Source organism: Carassius auratus, chromosome 12 (genome assembly GCF_003368295.1).
Source record: "Carassius auratus strain Wakin chromosome 12, ASM336829v1, whole genome shotgun sequence".
Lineage (NCBI taxonomy): Eukaryota > Metazoa > Chordata > Actinopteri > Cypriniformes > Cyprinidae > Carassius > Carassius auratus.
Genome location: NC_039254.1, coordinates 5,881,214 through 5,899,250, shown reverse-complemented (window position 1 = coordinate 5,899,250; position 18,037 = coordinate 5,881,214). Strand labels below are relative to the sequence as shown.

The following is an 18,037-nucleotide window of genomic DNA, read 5'->3' as shown; positions in this document are numbered from 1 at the left end:
TGATGCAAGTTTTTTTAAGATTTTAGTGAGAAAAATCACAAATTGCTTACCAACCTTTTCTGTAGTCATTTGCAAAGTTATATGCAATTTTACAACTATGCCACATGAAAACAAAACCATTAAACAGCCATTAAAATGACAAGCTCAACTGTTAGTTTTAATAGAAGAAATAATGCAAGGTCCTTTTATTAAATTACAACCTGCATTTTAAGACTTCACAAATTGGCCCAGTAGCTTCCATTGTAAGCTTCTCACCATTATATAATTTATTGCATTTTTAAAGAATCTTTTTTTTTTTTTTTAATTGTGACAATTATTATGCCACAAATGCTTTCAATTGGGCTTATACCGAATATGTACTATTCTCTTTTGTCATTACAGACATGCATCCTTTTAAACTTCATCCAGTTTCGGATCTGTCAGCACCGACAGATAGGAGACGAGTGTTAACTGCTGTGTTTCCTCTTGAGACCTTGTTATGACTGTCGTTTTGGCCGGTCATAGTGTAAACACTTGGGAATTTCCCTCTGAAGACCTACATAGCACTTTTATTCTATCACAACATGTCAGCTCCGGGCCTCTCTAATATTCTCTGCTCTCATCCATTATTAGCTGTAAGAGCACATGTCAAACAGTCACATTCTTCTGAGTGGATTTTCTCCTTCCCTCCGACTACGCGCATGTCAGAAGAACGGTTGAGGCGGGAAACAAGCATGTTTACATCTGAGGCTTAAAAAACGTGAAGGGAATGCTGAATGGAGTATCAAGAGGATCATGTGGATTACTTTTCCAGGGCTATTTCAGGTTCATAGTTTATTGTTTTTTTGAGTGCCACCTTTATTCCTCTCAATGTGCAGAAAAATGAAATAGTCATCTTATATTAATTCGAACAGTCATATAAATCGAAATTCAAATATAGAGCTTTTTTATTGTGGTCTATCCAATAAAACTCTCGTTGGATGAGGTTTGCAACCATTTCAACTATTTCACAAGGACCGGCCAAGATGCACTGGTGGTCTTGGTCAAACGCCATGTCTTCCCGCGGCCTTGTCTCGCGGGGGTGGACAAGAACCGTGTCGCCTCGCACTCTGGTGAGACCTCTTAGGGGTTAGCGACGACAGATTTACTCTGACAAGCTCTGTGGTACGGCCGCCTGGCTCCGGACACCAGCACACCTCTCTGACATACCTGTCAATGAGGTGTCACTGCACAGAAAGCGCGCCATGCTTTCTTCTCTAACGCCACCATGGAAACACTGACTCAACACCTCCATATCCCCAGCTCGCTCGCTCCTACAGTCCAGCCCGAGCAGTTCTGATGAGGCATTCCTTTGAGCTGAAACAAGGCGTTAATCCATGATAACTTCTCCTCGTGCCAGCATGTGGGTGCATGTCTCTCCTCCAATGCTTGCCTCATGCTTTCATGCCTGCCAGGTTGAATAACTCGAATGTAGCTGCAAGATTTAGGAGGTAATATCTATGTAAAGAGGGAAATGGTCTCAACAGCGAAGCCATAAATCTGTCATTCGTGCTTTGATGGATAGATGCTTCAGAATCGTTTTTACAAAGCGACCGAACACAAAAGCTGCCATTCGTCTGTGTCATATATGGTTTGGTTGTCTGTATTTGTGCGAGCAGTGAGGTGTGCAATATCGCAGTAATATGCAATATGCTTTTTTTGTAATGTAAAAAACAAATGACATCCTTCTGGATGAAGGTTTAATCAAAATCTGGTTATGGATTCTCACGTAGGCTACATAAACAGTCAAAACAGAGTACAATGAGTCATGTGCTAAATGGAGCCAAACCTCTCTGACTGTGAATATCTAAGACAAATTAACATGAGGGCAACTGGCCATATGCCCAAAGGCCTAAGACCACCTCACTTGACCATGTCCAAAGACAAACTTTTAAGGAATTGGAAAATGAAGCTAAGCGTGAAGAGCTGCTTCGCCATCTTACCTGGTCATGGAGAAGAATTATCAGACAATATAGTCCAAGCAATCACAATCACTCTTCAATATATAAAAAAAGCAGTATAAAGATTCTGTAAATAATTAGACTACCTATTTGTGGATGTGCATCTCAGTTTATAATATTTGTGTATTCTAATAATTGTGTTTCTACGTTTTATAAATTCATACATTTTCTAGATACAAAAGTCAATGACACGGGCACAGCTGTACAGTGTCTGTGCAATCAGTTTTTGGATTTATTGAATTGATTCGTATTTTTTTATGGACCACTAGGGGGCGCATCGTGCATGGCATACACACAGTAGGCAAACAGAGGATGCTGCTCTGCACGTGCCTCAAGGCACGATGGCATTGATCATTTCACAGTAGCCTTAATCATGACTATTGATCTAAAGCGATTCTAACGTGTCCTTCTGCAAGAGATATAAATTCAGAAGAAAATGAATTATGCTAAAAGAAGTTTAACTGAGTTTGGTTACCTAAATGCTGGTTAAAAGGTGAATTGAAATCCATGCCTTTTCTTAATTTGCCTACTAATTCTTCATAGTTATACACTAATATTATACAAATATATTTATGCATTAGTGGATGAAGTCAGTACATTCACTAAATAAGACATGATAGTACAGACTGACAGATTCTAAAACAATTAGATAAACCATTGCAACATGTTTGTTTTGTCGGGCAGTGAAATATAAGAAAAAGAATAAAGGATGAATTCATTTAGAAAAGTGGATTACCAATTCTCCTGCCGTCTCTATCCATCAAAAACACCACTCGTTTACTTTGGAAAACGCGGCCGAGATATTAAATGCCAGTGTTCTTTACGACTGTTCACATCTTCTGCTACACCACTTCTCATGTTAAGAAAGGCGGCGATCCATAACCTTTCAGTCCTGAGCCTGCATTTGGAAATGAATAGTGGGGCTATCATTCAAGACGAATTACAAACTTTGATTCCATTACATATACAGACACAAAAACATGCACTCACATGCTGTCTCACAAACTCACCCAACACACACACACACACAAAGCAATGCTCATATGCAGAAGCACACGCGAGAGTGGCGCCACAGTCTGCTGGGTGCATTTATTATGGATCAGCTTTGCCAATACTTTTAACACCAGTCCAACCTCCGTGATGGATCCCGCTTTTGCGTAGAGAATCAATGCAGGACAAATAGTTCCTACTTCGGCCCGTGTCAGTACCGCCGTCCAAAACACCTCTCAATCCAACTCCTAAATTCAAGGAGTAATATTGATCTGGACAGCGAAAGGCTGAGATTTTGGGCTTTGCTTGTTCAGTTTGCCACAGATTTCCCTGGTGGCTCAGTTGTTGAGCTCTTGATGAGCTTCCATGACGTTAATTAGCTTGAACACAAACAAAACACTGTTTCCACACGGACTGAAGGTGATCTGTTCCACCTCATTACAAATTAAACCTCCATACATTCATCTAATCTCCTGTAAATATCTATTGCAGCAGTCGAGCATGACGACAGCGCTGTGAAATTTCAAGCAGAGGAACTTGAGCTAGACCTGAAAATATTGAGAACGAAGCATACGGGTGGCAACTCTGTACACAGAGATTTGTCTTTCAGTACAGGATTAAAACGTTCGTTCGCAGCATTATGAATACAGAAGAAGAGAGCCCTTCTGTGCTACGAGAACGAGTCCGTTCTTTACAATATAGACAGCGATGGGTGGAATGATGGCACAGAGCCCACATTGGCCTGGCGATTGGGGGAAAATTATAGGGCTACGCTGCCAATTTCTTGAGGGAAAAAAAGCAAGGAGGAACAAAAGGGAGATGAAGCTTGCGGTTTGATCAAACCTCAGTTGAGTCAAGTATTTGTCATCCCTCATGTTTGTGTAGTGTTTTTGGAGGGGGATAAATGATGAGAACTTGAGCTCAAACTGAAGGCTGAAGGGGTTTTAGTTATTTCTATCTGACAACCTTGAGGTAAAGTGCTCACGATTTGCTTTCATATTTAAACAGTTGTTTTTCTTCCTCAGTAAGAAACCAGAATTCAAGGTTGCAAGACATTGAAAACATTTAAAATAAAACAATACAAATTTGAAGAAAAATCAATGATTTTTGTATTAAATAGAAAAATTATACTAAATAAAAGTCAGCTGCATGCATTTGAATCTTTTTGGATTTGGATCAATTTGAAGTCTAGATAATTGTGCACTGATGTTCCCCTTTCATTAATAAGGAGACGTTCTTTAATCATATCTGGTACCGGCTCTCTTACACTTCAAAGTCAGTTTTTAGACTGCACGTCTGCAAACATAGCTCTGATCTTCCAACATCTGACAGGCAATCATTGCCCTGACCCCATCGCTATGATCTCTGGTATGAACTTGAGATCACGCTGACCTTTTTCTCAGTGATATCATCCTCAAGAGCACACTCAGAGACCCTGATAACACCTGGCCGTTTTCAAAGGTGGCTAACAACAGCATTTTAATGAAGTCCAAGACATACACAGGACAAATAATGCTATTGAGATTTTGAGAGAGAGAAAATAGGAATGCAAAATGAAGTGAATTTCCTTGTAGCAGAGTAGTGACAGACATCAGCCTGAGGCTTATTTTGATACATGTCTCTTCCTGACATTATTCGCATAACTAAATGCAAGCTATAATAAAGTTTTACCACATGTTGTTTTTGAATGTCGCACTCTCATAAAATATGAGAAATGTTGACAAGTCAAGGCTGTAAAGTGACACATTTCGCTGCCAATGTTGAAAACAACATCATGTCTCAGTTCTACAGATATGCTTTCACGGTTGGAGGCTGATTCGGTTTTTCAGAGGCTCGTTTGGTTCAGCTTTAAAAGTAGAATAGCAAAAACAAACAAAAAGCTTCACAGCATAGGCTGCAAAAACTAAAACATATATGTATATTTTATATGGTGGGATCCAAATGCCTGAGACTAATACTAAAAATGTTTCATATTTCATATTTTTACATACAAAGTGTAATTTGGATGTATATGTTATAGAGCATGATTTTATGGACCACAAAACCAGTCTTTGTCGCTTTGGCCAAAAATAATTAGGATATTAAGTACAGATCATGTTCCACGAGCATATTTTGTAAATTTCCTACCGTAAATATATCAAATCTTCATTTTTGATTAGTAATATGCATTGCTAAGAATTCATTTGCACAACTTTAAAGGTGATTTCCTCAGCATTAAGATTTTTTTGCAACCTCAGATATATTCAAACAGTTTTATCTCGGTCAAATATTGTCCGATATTGTCCTAATAAACCATACATCAATGGAAAGCATATTTATTCAGCTTTTAAATGATGTATTAATATAGTTTTCGATATTTTATATATACATTTTTTTTGTGGTCCAGGGTCACATATAAATATTACATTACTTTTATATTCAAGTCTTTAATTCTGAACTTTTTATCATGGCTTTAGGCCACTTTCTACAATTTGACATATAGCAAAAACCAATGTATTTTATATTTTATTATTCAAGTCTTTTTTTATAGGTCATATTCTTTTATATGATATTCACTTTTATATTTGTATTATTAATATATATATATATATATATATATATATATATATATATATATATATATATATATATATATATATATATATATATATATATATCATATTTTTTTGTTTTGTTTTGTTTTTTTCATGATGGCTTTAGGTCATCTACTAAAATTTGACATTCAGCCAAAACACTTAATATCAGTAACCTTTTAAGCATGGACATTGTATAAAGTTTAAACCCTGAACTGTTAAATGATTATGTAAATATAATTGTGAATGATTTTGGAGCACTTTTTTTTTAGTAAGGAGTTTCCAGCCCATTGGTATTGCCCACAAACCTACTCACGTCCCCATGTTCCTTTGGTTTGGGCTTCCTCCATCCTCTGCATGCCAGCTATTTGGTCCAGGCGCCAGGAAGCACGCACAAGGTTCAGACCAATGAGAGGCTTTTCTCTTTAAGGGAGTGTCTGTGCAAAAAAACAATCTGAACGTTTAATGACTGGTGGTTTTTCCGCTCTGTCATGGTTAGAGAGAGCGCCTGGGTGGCCAGACTGGCTTTCATCACGGGAAGGGTGCAGCGTGTAAGGGGGCAACTGTTCCTCACACCTGATTGTTAGTGATACTGGATAGACTCCAGAACTTGGGTGGCATGTTACTATGCGAGATGAAGTTTCCAGTTATATCTCCTGGGATGTGATGCCCTGAGAGCGATGAAATGGGATCATTCAGACCATCTATGAGTGTTTAGGTTCGAGGGTCGCAGACTGAGATGCATTAAGCCGGTGTTGAAAATCATGAATGGTGCTGCCCAGCTATCACTGTGGGAAAATATACCTCATGAAGAGAGAAAGAAAGAAAGAAAGACACTGGCACACAGCATTTCTTGTTAAGTAGAGTGGAGTGACAGGTCCATAATCTTAGCTTATTGGAAAGCTGGAGGAACAGGCAGTATTTTTATTCAGCAAGCTGAGAAGTAATATAAAGATGTAATGTTCCTTCACGTAAACCCTCCTAAGTGTGCAAAACCAAGTGATGCTGGACAATGTGCTGGTGGATTAAGTCAAAATCTATGTAACAAAAGTAGGATTCACTTTTTGCCATGAGGGAAAGTTTCATTTTGGTTTTAAAGCTGTGTATTAACTGTTACATTGAAGCTTATGCAGTTTTACTCTTGGGACTCTTTGAAATGCTGCAGTGTGATGTATAAATGCCATGATTATTGAGAAACAAAAAAAAGGTCAAAGCCATCTACATTACGTTTGTCAAAAAAGGAGCTTAAACCTAATCGATACACAGCGGAACTTCGGTGTCTTCATTCCTTTGTGAGGTCAGGTTGTTCTTTTCATGCCAATAGACTTTAGGCAGCAGACAGAGCAGAGAATGTTTTTACATGTGATCATCCATCCAGCATGTGTTTCAGGCGCCACACAGATTAAATGAAAGAATCTGAAAATGAAGGTCTTTAACTTTTAATCCTTTTACAAAGACCCTTCAGACTGTCTGAGGACGGAATGGCGTCTCGGAGGAAAAAAAACAACAAAGTAACTGATCCACTCCCTCCGAGGAATACGAATCACCAATTGTCCATTACGATCCAGACTTGACTTCATACGTCAAATTAAAATAATATCACCTCAATTAGCGTCACATCAGCATGGAGGGCTTTATAAATAGCAGCTGGCGGCTTTTACTGCATGCAGTGTATGTTAAGCGGATTGCGTATGTACGGCAAGTGAAATAAGCAAAAAACAGTACATGCCATTTTTAGTGGTTTTATTTTAAATGCATTTCGACTACATGGACATGAAGAATAAATAGTTTCTTTTAATTTACATGAGCAGTTATTTTCCATTCCCCTTATATTTACAGCACACCAAGACTGTAATCTAGAATCTCCCGTCTGAGGTGTATAAAGATAAAGATATTTTTTTTCCGAATAATGGAAAAAGCTTGGAATTCCTTCAATAAACGCACTTTGAATGCGAAATGTTCTTTGACATAAATATGTATATAGTTACATTACAACCAAAGTTACAGTAGACACTGGATATTATAGGCAAATACTGACCTTTTTTTCTTTTTTCTTTATAAATGAATCAGGCACCACTTTACATTACAGTGTCCATGTTAGACATATTACTATAATTATTTACTATAATGACTATAATACCAAGCAGCTCCACAAAAGAATCACATGTTAAGTACACAAAGTTTTGTCAGCATCACTCGTCAGTACTTCTGTATGAAATTACACAGTAACATGAACACCAATGTAAAGTGTAACCTAGAATGGCACCACATATACATCAAATATACATTCTTACACTGGACAGTGCATGTGAGAATGAGAATGAGCACGGAGCTTATTTCAGTTCGGGCAGGAGCATTTGCACTCTGATATAATGGGGTACTGAACTGGTATCCAGACACATTTGAGCCCACCCTTTCTCTGCAGGCACCTCCATCGCAAAACCGTAAAATGGCTGGATTTGGCAGGTTTGCAGACCATCCCTTCTGGAACCGAACAAGACCTTTTATTGTAGCAGCTGCCCACCTTCACATAGCGGGGCCAGAATCGGTTCCCCAGGTCCTGCCATGTGTGCACCACCGGGCAGAAGGCATAGGACCACAGCCACAGCTGAAGCCTTCTTCTGAGTTTCTTACTGGGCTTGTGTTTTTTCCCTTTCTGGATCTCGAACTCCATGGCTTTGATTTCTTTGGGCATGGTGCCGGTGGGACGCTTGAAGAGTTCGGACTCGTTCAGGTCGTCCTGTCCTGCGTATTTGTCCTCCGGTGGACTGATGGACATGAAGTTCTGGTCGAAGTGACTGCCTAGCATGGCTCTGAGTTCGGTCTCGTTCAGATCCCGCTCCTTAGGGTCCAGTATGGGATCCGGGTCCTCCTTGAGTTCCACTATAGGCAGAGTGTCACTGGGAATGGGACGGAGGAGGTAGTAATGTTGACACATCCCTTCTTCTATCCTGAATCCGAGGGAGAAGATGAGCACGTATGTAGCCAGAAAATACGGCACGTTATCCATCTTTTCGGCTGATTAATCCTCGCGCTTGAACGTTAGCTTGAGTTTTTGGCGAGCCTTGAGAGCGCACTCCAGCGCGCGCGGTGTCTACACACGAGCGTTCTCCTTAGAAAGTGTTCGCTCAATTCAAACGGCACTGTCCTCGGTGCCACTTCGCGCGTAAATGTGATCGGAGATCTAAAAACGCTGTGTCAGATTCTACTTTGTGGTCATTGCGCGCGTCTCGTTCCGCTTTTACGCACAGGTTCCAATCAGCAGAAGGGTTCATGACAGCATCAGGCGTTTTCTGCCGGATCCGGTCTCCTTTTTGAGCTCGCGGGCTCCTCGCGTCTGAATCCGGAGTCCTGGTGTCTGAGGATCCGCATGGTTTCTGGTGACGGGCGCCGAACTGAGAATCACCTGGCTCGTCTGTTTTATCCTCGCGGGTCGCGACAGAACCCAAAGACCCATTCTCAATTGTGGGTCTGTTGCCAGAGCTCCACGACACCTCCTTCTATTTAGGGAGGGGAGGGGGGTGGGATGGACCGGAGCGGGGTATGGGGGTGGGTGGGGTAGAAAGGGGGTCTGGAGGGATGACTATCGTTGGTCGCCCTCTGCCGGTGCGCGCGCACATGTGTGACATGTCAAAAGATGAATGACTGCAGCGAGGTCTAGAAACGAGACTTTAGGATCTGTGAACTGGACTGAACCGTCAGTTGAAAAAATACATTTATTCATTTTAAAGCAACATTTTAATTATCGTTTACTGTATTTCAGTTAGGCCTATATAGCCTAATTGTTTTTATATAAAACGTATAAGAACACGTGTAGTACTTGTATAAAACTATATCTTGTACAAATCGGTATTGTCAATGACAAAGTGAAAAGGTTTTTGGTGAGTATAGTAAATAGTAAATAAATTATATTTAACTGAAAGTGTAGTAATGCAAACAGGATTTTGGGGTAGGGTTGGATTAGGGGGTAAAAATATAGTTTGGCCTGTGTAAAAGTAATAGAAGTGTATGGAAAGCCCCCCCCCCCCCAATTCACTGAAACAAAGGTGGGTGTGTGCGTGTCCATGGAGTGTACACAACTTAATAGTAATAAAAAAGTTGATCTTTTAAATCAATATACAGTTTTTTAAAATTTAGCCTATTTATTGAGTTGCAAAAATTGACAAGGTTGCACTAGACCTGAATCAAATATGCCTTTTCAAGTTTTATGCTCATGTCACATACCAGCAAATATAATTAAATATAATTAATATTTTAAAACAAACTGCTTCACTCCTTCATTTTCTAAATAAATATTAAAAGACTGAAAGAATATCAGAACTTCCAAGAATTTGATCCGTTTATTAAAACTTTCTGCACACCTTTGACATTTTAGGCTCACCAAAATAAAAACAAAAAACTCTTAATACAAAAACTTTGCATTATCGATGATGTGCATTCAAGTGATTTTTGATGCAGACGAAAACATTTATTCAAAGATTTATTCAATTTGCAAAAGTTACAAAAGTGAGGTGAAAGATACGTAATGTATGCTGCAGTTTAAATCATTCTCAATTGATATCAGCTTGCTCTGTCTGAAACGCGTTGTGAAATCAAATCAATGGGTGCCACTGTTCACATGAAATGGCTTTTTTTGGCTTCTCTTCCAATGACAAGGTTGCATTCAGACATCCTATGATATTCCTCTGCTCCTCTGTAACGTTTAAATTGACCTTAGAGCAATTTTCTGGATTGCTCCTGTGTCAGCGAGTGTCCGGCGCCAGTAGAATGCGAGTTCTTATTTAAAAGAAAGGAAGTGGGCTGAAATTATGTTTTTGAGATAAGCTTGCCAACCGACTGTAGTGATGAAGGAATCTGTGGCCCTTGAAAATGGCCTGTCCTCCGGCTAGAATTACAGAACGCAGGACCGGCACAGTCTCCTGGTGAACAAAGACATTTCTGAGAGCCAAATAAAGAGCTATGCTGTTTTCCAGAGTCCTCCATATGAACATAAAACTGATTAATGCATTTGTGATGAACAGACGCCATACTGTCTTAGTATTAAATGTCACTCATAATAAGTGTTTTAACCTGCTCAGTTGATGTATGCTGTTGAACTCTCGTGGATTCCTTCGTTCTGTCTTGTAATTTGTACGTATGACTGTTTGACTGTGTTACAATGGTTTCCATGGAAGTGTGTGTTTGGAGACATAGCAAAGTGGATAAGAGGCCATATTCAAACAGGCTCCTGTCAGTTTTAGCTGCGAATTGAGAACATTGCGTCACTCCGGGCCTAATCAACAGATCATCTTCTCGATAGCAATATTCGCCACGGTTTGAGTTCGTTTCCAACATACACATATTTCTTCCCCTGAACTGACGGCCAGATCCACGTGTTTCAAATCATCGTGAGGTATATTTGTCCTTTGATTTTCGTGGAATATCTGGGCAAAGGCCAGTCGCGCCTCCATGACCATCAATGTCTGATCCGACTCTGAAGTTCACTTAATCTTAATGACGGATCAGAAGGCCTCCCAGCTCGAGGTCAAAATATTCCTGATTCTTTCATGACCCAGCTAGATAAAAATGTCATTTGTTTTTGTTTAGTTCCCTGTGAGGACCTTTGATGATCTAACAAGAGAGCAATTTGAACGCTCGATTTGAAAGTTACGGTTTCTAACATGCGGTCAGTTCAGTTTTAAATACAAACATACACACAAACACGGTCTCTGTTCAGCCTGTTTGTTTCAATTGTTAACATTGTAAACCAAGATTCTTATGAATTTCTTCAAAATATTGAACCTATATGAAAAACACTAATAAAATATAAATATACTATTAAAATTTCAATGAAAAATTATAAAAAAAATAATAATATTTATAAAATATAATGTTCTGTATTCTGTTTTACTGCAATTTTCTCTGTTTTTAAAAGAATTAACATTTCATAATTATACATTTTGATTGGCCTGTTTGTTTAAATTGTTAATGTTGCAAACATTAAATGCATAACAAATGCATAAAAAAGATACAAATATAAAATCTGTATCCAACCACTGTAAGATTATCATTTAATAATTATATATTGTCAGTTGTCCTGTCTGTTCAAATTGTTAAAATCTAAATGTATATATATATATATACATTATTATTATTATATATATTTATTGTGATATATTTTAATATCATTTATAATTATAATTTATAATATATGAATTATTTTAAGATGTTTAATTATATAAAATGTTCATTGTCTCTGTAATTTGTATTAAAAAACTATAAGATGAACCAGCCAAAATGTAATTATATATATATATATATATATATATATATATATATATGTGTGTGTGTGTGTGTGTGTGTGTGTGTGTGTGTGTGTGTGTGTGTGTGTGTGTGTGTGCGCGCGTCTGCATCTCAAAAAATGTGAATATCATGAAAAACTTATTTTTTCTGTTACTTATTTCAAAAAGGGAAACTTTTTACATGTAAATAAAAAAATAAAGAAATAAAAAATGTGTTTTAATTTTGATGATTAGAGCTTCCAGCACATTAAAGTAAAAAAAAAATATCTCAAAATATTTAAATATTTACATTTGAGTTTTATTAAATGAAAATTCCTACAGTATAAATTCTGGGTATCTTTTGTTCTTAGAAACCACAATAATGGGGAAGACTTCAGACTTGGCAGTGGTCCAGAAGACGATCATTGACACCCTCCACAAAGAGGGTAAGTCACAGAAGGTCATTACTGAAAGGGCTGGTTGGTCACAGAGTTCTGTGTCAAAGCATATTAAATGCAAAGTTGACTGGAAAGAAAAAATTGGATATGAAAAGGATGGCAAACATGCACAAGCAACATGGATGACATATACACTTTGGAGAGCTTGACAAGGAGTGGACTGAAGCTAGATTCGGTGCATCAAGTGTCACCACGTTCAGAAATCTTCAGGAAAAGGGCTACCAAACCACTGAATCTAGCTTCACTGAAACAGAAACAATGTCAAAAGCATCTTATCTGGGCTAAGGAGAAAATGAACTGGACTGTTGCTCAGTGGTCCAAAGTCTTCTTTTCAGATAAAAGTCAACTTTGCATCTCATTTGGAAATCAAGGTCTAGAGGAAGACTGGAGATGCACAGAATCCAAGCTGCTTGAAGTCCAGTGTGATGTTTATGAAGTCAGTGATGATTTGGGGTACCGTGATGTCTGCTGGTGTAGGTCCACTTTGTTTTATCAAGTCCAAAGTCAATGTAGTCGTCTACCAGGAGATTTTGGAGAACTTCCATCTGTTGACAAACTTTATGGAGATGCCGATTTCCTTTTGCAGCAGGACTTAGCACCTGCCCACAGTGCCAAAACCACTTCCAAGTACTGTGCTTGATTGGGCAGCCAACATACCTGACCTGAACCCCATATGGAATCTATGGGATATTTTCTATAGAAAGATGAGAAACAGTCGATCCGAGCTGAAGGCTCAATAGTGCCTCAGCAGAGCACAGGCTGATCGCTTGCACGCCACACCTCACTAATGCTGGAATTTGTGCTAAAGGAGCCTCAACCAAATAATGAGTGCATAAATGAACATACTTATTATTTATTATTATTATTATTATTATTATTATTATTATTAATCTTAGGAAATATTCTTATATTTTGAGACACTGGATTTTTTTTTACTTTTATGAGCTGTTAGCTTTAACCATCAAAAAAAATACAATAAAAAAACTTTTGAAATGTTCACTTTACATGTAACAAATCTAGTTTCACTAGAAAAAGTTTCACTTTTTGAAATAAGTTACAAAATGTAAAATAAAATTGACTTGAATAGGTCTGAAATGAAAGAAACACAAATAACATATCATAAAATATTTACACTGGAATGTTTATTTTTTTATGACTTAAATACATCTGTCACAACGCCATATTCAAGATGCATCACAAAAAGCAAACAAGTTACATCAGAAACTTACATCGGACCAACCATCAAAAATACAATACTGAAATATATTATTTGGATCAATAAATGCATAATGCAAAAATATACAGATATGATGCTTTTTAACTGTTTTGGCTTGCATTGTGCACAGTATAAAGGTATCAAGACAAATATACCATATAATTTAAGAATAATACCCTAACTGGAATGCCAGTTGTAAAGAGTTCAATGATTTAACTGGAATATAAGTAAAGTGGAATATGATAAATAATGCCTCATGTCTGTGGGCTTGTGTTGAATGCATACTTAACACACCGGTGTGTCAGAACAATGTGTGCATTTACCCACAGGGTCTGGAGCACCAGCTGACATCACTGTACATTAACCGGAAGATGAAATCTTTTTTTTTTTGTACAATCCTTCACAAGAGAAACTCCAGTTGCAACATATATTTTTGGGAAATCAAACATTTTGTGCAAATACCATTTTTCTTTCTTTTTTTTCATAAAAAACACTACAAACATTAATAAATTGTTGAAACATTGCAACAGACACATTCACAATGTTGCTTGCGAAAGCTGCCCTATCATTCGCGGAAAAAAATATTTCACTTAATTACAGGGCGCACATATGGATTATGTGAATAAACATATACTATATTCACAATAAATCTGTTAGGTAATAATCACTGCAAAATGAATGTGGTATGGTTTTATAGAATTAATGATGCATTACTAAACAAAATACCTTTTTGGTTATGTCCTTAGACCATAACTTGCATTTCAAATATATATGGCTTTATTAACAAAATGAGTGCTGTGATATTAATAATTATGTAAGAAAAATAATTCACTTTCAAATCACTGAAATATATGTTTATACAAGTGGCACAAATTTGCGGTACAAGCAAATAAGTTTCCTTCCTCTGCAAAAGGTCAAAAGTGGTCCGATTCAAAAGAATCCAGCCGTCAAACTCTTATTACAGTAAACGTTGTGGGAGGCAAATATACTAAATGTATAAAAAGTGCAGTTTTTATCATTCCTTAAACCTGTAAAACATAAGTGGTTTTCATTTCCTTTCATAACAGTGGGTTACCCAGCATAAATAGGAACAGAAACAAACAAATTACAATGAATCTTCAAATGTGAACAATCACACACCACAAACCACCATCATATGGTAAACATCGCAAAACTCAAGCTATTTTTCACTGAAACACAACCTGTGGAACAAATGTCATGCACTCTTCCCTTAGAACAACTTACCAGCTTTTTAATCTGAAAAGGGCTCATGTTTGGTAACAGTGTCTGTAGTGATGGGACCATTTTTGATTCATCCAGTGTTTCTGAACCACTGAAATGCAATCTATTAGAAACAGATGTAGTGTAAAGTGGATGATGCCACTTCATACATCAATTGTAAGAGCAAACAATACTAAATGGGCAGTGAAATTAGCGGATACATCGATCTTTCATAGCAAGTAAACACATAAACTGCATTTTAACTGACCCTCAAATCACCTAAATCCAAAAAACACCACAACAGAGCCAAACAGCATGTTTCCGGATGTAAAAATCCCATTCATTTTCTCCACAGTGAACTTCAAAACAGACTAACCAAAGGTTATATCAATTAATTTAGATATGTTCTTTTTTTTAAAGCAATGTTACAAGTTTGTCTATATATATATACACCTAGCCAAAAGTTTTGGCAGTGACATAAATTTAGTATTTTGCAAAGTTTGCTGCTTAAGCTGCTGTGATCTTAATTCACATCAACTGCACATGTGAAAGTGTGAATGAGTACTAGTCAGGTGTAATCACTATCACACTAAATAGATTGTAAATGCAGACTGAATTCTATAAAAGGAGGGAAGAAGTGCATCCCATCATTGTGTTCTTGTTAGCAATGGTTACCTTCAAAGAAAGACGTGCAGCCATCATCGCTTTGCATCAAAATGGCCTCACATGCAAGGAAATTGCTACAAAGAGTATTGCACCTGAAAGTCTTCAGGACGTCCCAGAGTGTTCAACAATCGCCACTACCATCTCCTCCTGAGGCATCAGCTACAGAATCATGTCACCGGCAGTGCAGAGCTTGCTCAGGAATTGCAGCAGGTTGGTGTAAGAGCATCTGCACACACAGTGAGGCCAAGACCTTTGGACAACGGCCTGGTGTCAAGAAGGGCAGCAAATAAGCCACTTCTCTCCAAGAAAATCGTCAAGGAAAGACAGAAATTCTGCAGGAAGTACAAGGATTGGACGGCAGAAGACTGGTGCAGAGTTATTTTCTCTGATGAAGCTCACTTCTGACTATTTGGGACATCTGGAAAATCAATTGTTCGGAGAAAAAGAAGTGAACATTACCATGAGTCCTGTGAGATGCCAACAGTGAAGCATCCTGAGACCATCCATGTGTGGGGTTGCTTTTCAACCAAAGGAGTGAGCTCTGTCATAATTCTGCCCATAAACACTGCCACGAATAAAGAATTGTATCAAAATGTCCCGAAAGAGCGACTTCTTCCAACGATGCATGAGCAATTTGGTGATGATCCATGCATTTTCTAGCATGATGGAGCAGCATGTCTTAAAGAAAGAGTGAAAAAGAAGTGGCTCAAAGATCATTCCATTTAAATTTTGGATCCATAGCCACCGCCAGGATCACAATCCTCAAAAGGCGGGTGGGCAAGCAGAAGCCCACAAATTGTGATCCACCCTGGGAACTAATAAGGCAAGAATGGATCGCCATCAGTCAGGAATTGGCCCAGAAGCTAATATCCAGCATGCCAGAGTCAATTGCAGAGGTTATGAAGAATAAGAGTCGACACTGTAAATCTTGACTCATTATATATATATTTTTGCCAATCAAAGCCTTTAAAACTTATGATACTCTTATCATTGTTTGTCAATATACCATAGAGATATGTGGAAAAATAATCCGCAAATACTGAAGCAGCAAACTTTGCAAAACACTAAATTTATGTCACTGCCAAAACTTTTGGCCATGACTGTGCGTGTGTGTGTATATATATATATTTGCTGTCCAAAATAAAAGTTTTTGTTCATATAATATTTATGTGCACTCTGTATATTTATTATGTATACAGTATTGTTCAAAATAATAGCAGTACAATGTGACTAACCAGAATAATCAAGGTTTTTCGTATATTTTTTTATTGCTACTTGGCAAATAAGTTACCAGTAGGTTCAGTAGATTCTGAGAAAACAAATGAGACCCAGCATTCATGATATGCACGCTCTTAAAGCTGTGCAATTGGGCAATTAGTTGAATTAGTTGAAAGGGGTGTGTTCAAAAAAATAGCAGTGTGGCATTCGATCACTGAGGTTATCAATTTTGTGGAGAAACAGGTGTGAATCAGGTGGCCCCTATTTAAGGATGAAGCCAGCACTTGTTGAACATGCATTTGAAAGCTGAGGAAAATGGGTCGTTCAAGACATTGTTCAGAAGAACAGCGTACTTTGATTAAAAAGTTGATTAGAGAGGGGAAAACCTATAAAGAGGTGCAAAAAATGATAGGCTGTTCAGCTAAAATGATCTCCAATGCCTTAAAATGGAGAGCAAAACCAGAGAGACGTGGAAGAAAACGGAAGACAACCATCAAAATGGATAGAAGAATAACCAGAATGGCAAAGGCTCAGCCAATGATCACCTCCAGGATGATCAAAGACAGTCTGGATTTACCTGTAAGTACTGTGACAGTTAGAAGACGTCTGTGTGAAGCTAATCTATTTTCAAGAATCCCCCGCAAAGTCCCTCTGTAAAAAAAAGGCATGTGCAGAAGAGGTTACAATTTGCCAAAGAACACATCAACTGGCCTAAAGAGAAATGGAGGAACATTTTGTGGGCCACAGGCAGTTTGTGAGACGACCCCCAAACTCTGAATTCAAGCCACAGTACACCGTGAAGACAGTGAAGCATGGAGGTGCAAGCATCATGATATGGGCATGTTTCTCCTACTATGGTGTTGGGCCTATTTATCGCATACCAGGGATCATGGATCAGTTTGCATATGTTAAAATACTTGAAGAGGTCATGTTGCCCTATGCTGAAGAGGACATGCCCTTGAAATGGTTGTTTCAACAAGACAATGACCCAAAAAACACTAGTAAACGGGCAAAGTCTTGGTTCCAAACTAACAAAATTAATGTTATGGAGTGGCCAGCCCAATCTCCAGACCTTAATCCAATTGAGAACTTGTGGGGTGATATCAAAAATGCTGTTTCTGAAGCAAAACCAAGAAATGTGAATGAATTGTGGAATGTTGTTAAAGAATCATGGAGTGGAATAACAGCTGAGAGGTGCCACAAGTTGGTTGACTCCATGCCACACAGATGTCAAGCAGTTTTAAAAAACTGTGGTCATACAACTAAATATTAGTTTAGTGATTCACAGGATTGCTTAATCCCAGAAAAAAAAAAATGTTTGTACAAAATAGTTTTGAGTTTGTACAGTCAAAGGTATACACTGCTATTTTTTTGAACACACCCCTTTCAACTAATTGCCCAATTGCACAGCCTTAAGAGCGTGCATATCATGAATGCTGGGTCTTGTTTGTTTTCT

General features: G+C 38.0%; 1 protein-coding gene across 1 annotated transcript; it reads right to left on the bottom strand.

Annotated features, from left to right (window-relative positions):
• Nucleotides 1-7,270: 7,270 nt before the first annotated feature.
• Nucleotides 7,271-9,019, bottom strand: nog3 (noggin 3). Its single transcript, XM_026276551.1, has one exon. It carries the CDS (start codon nucleotides 8,550-8,552, stop codon nucleotides 7,881-7,883), a length of 672 nt encoding a protein of 223 aa, XP_026132336.1. The 5' UTR covers nucleotides 8,553-9,019; the 3' UTR covers nucleotides 7,271-7,880.
• Between the last annotated feature and the right edge of the window lie 9,018 nt (nucleotides 9,020-18,037).

Bases quoted from the DNA above. Each gene is read 5' to 3' on its own strand.
- nog3 (XM_026276551.1), bottom strand. From the start codon at position 8,552: ATGGATAACGTGCCGTATTTTCTGGCTACATACGTGCTCATCTTCTCC.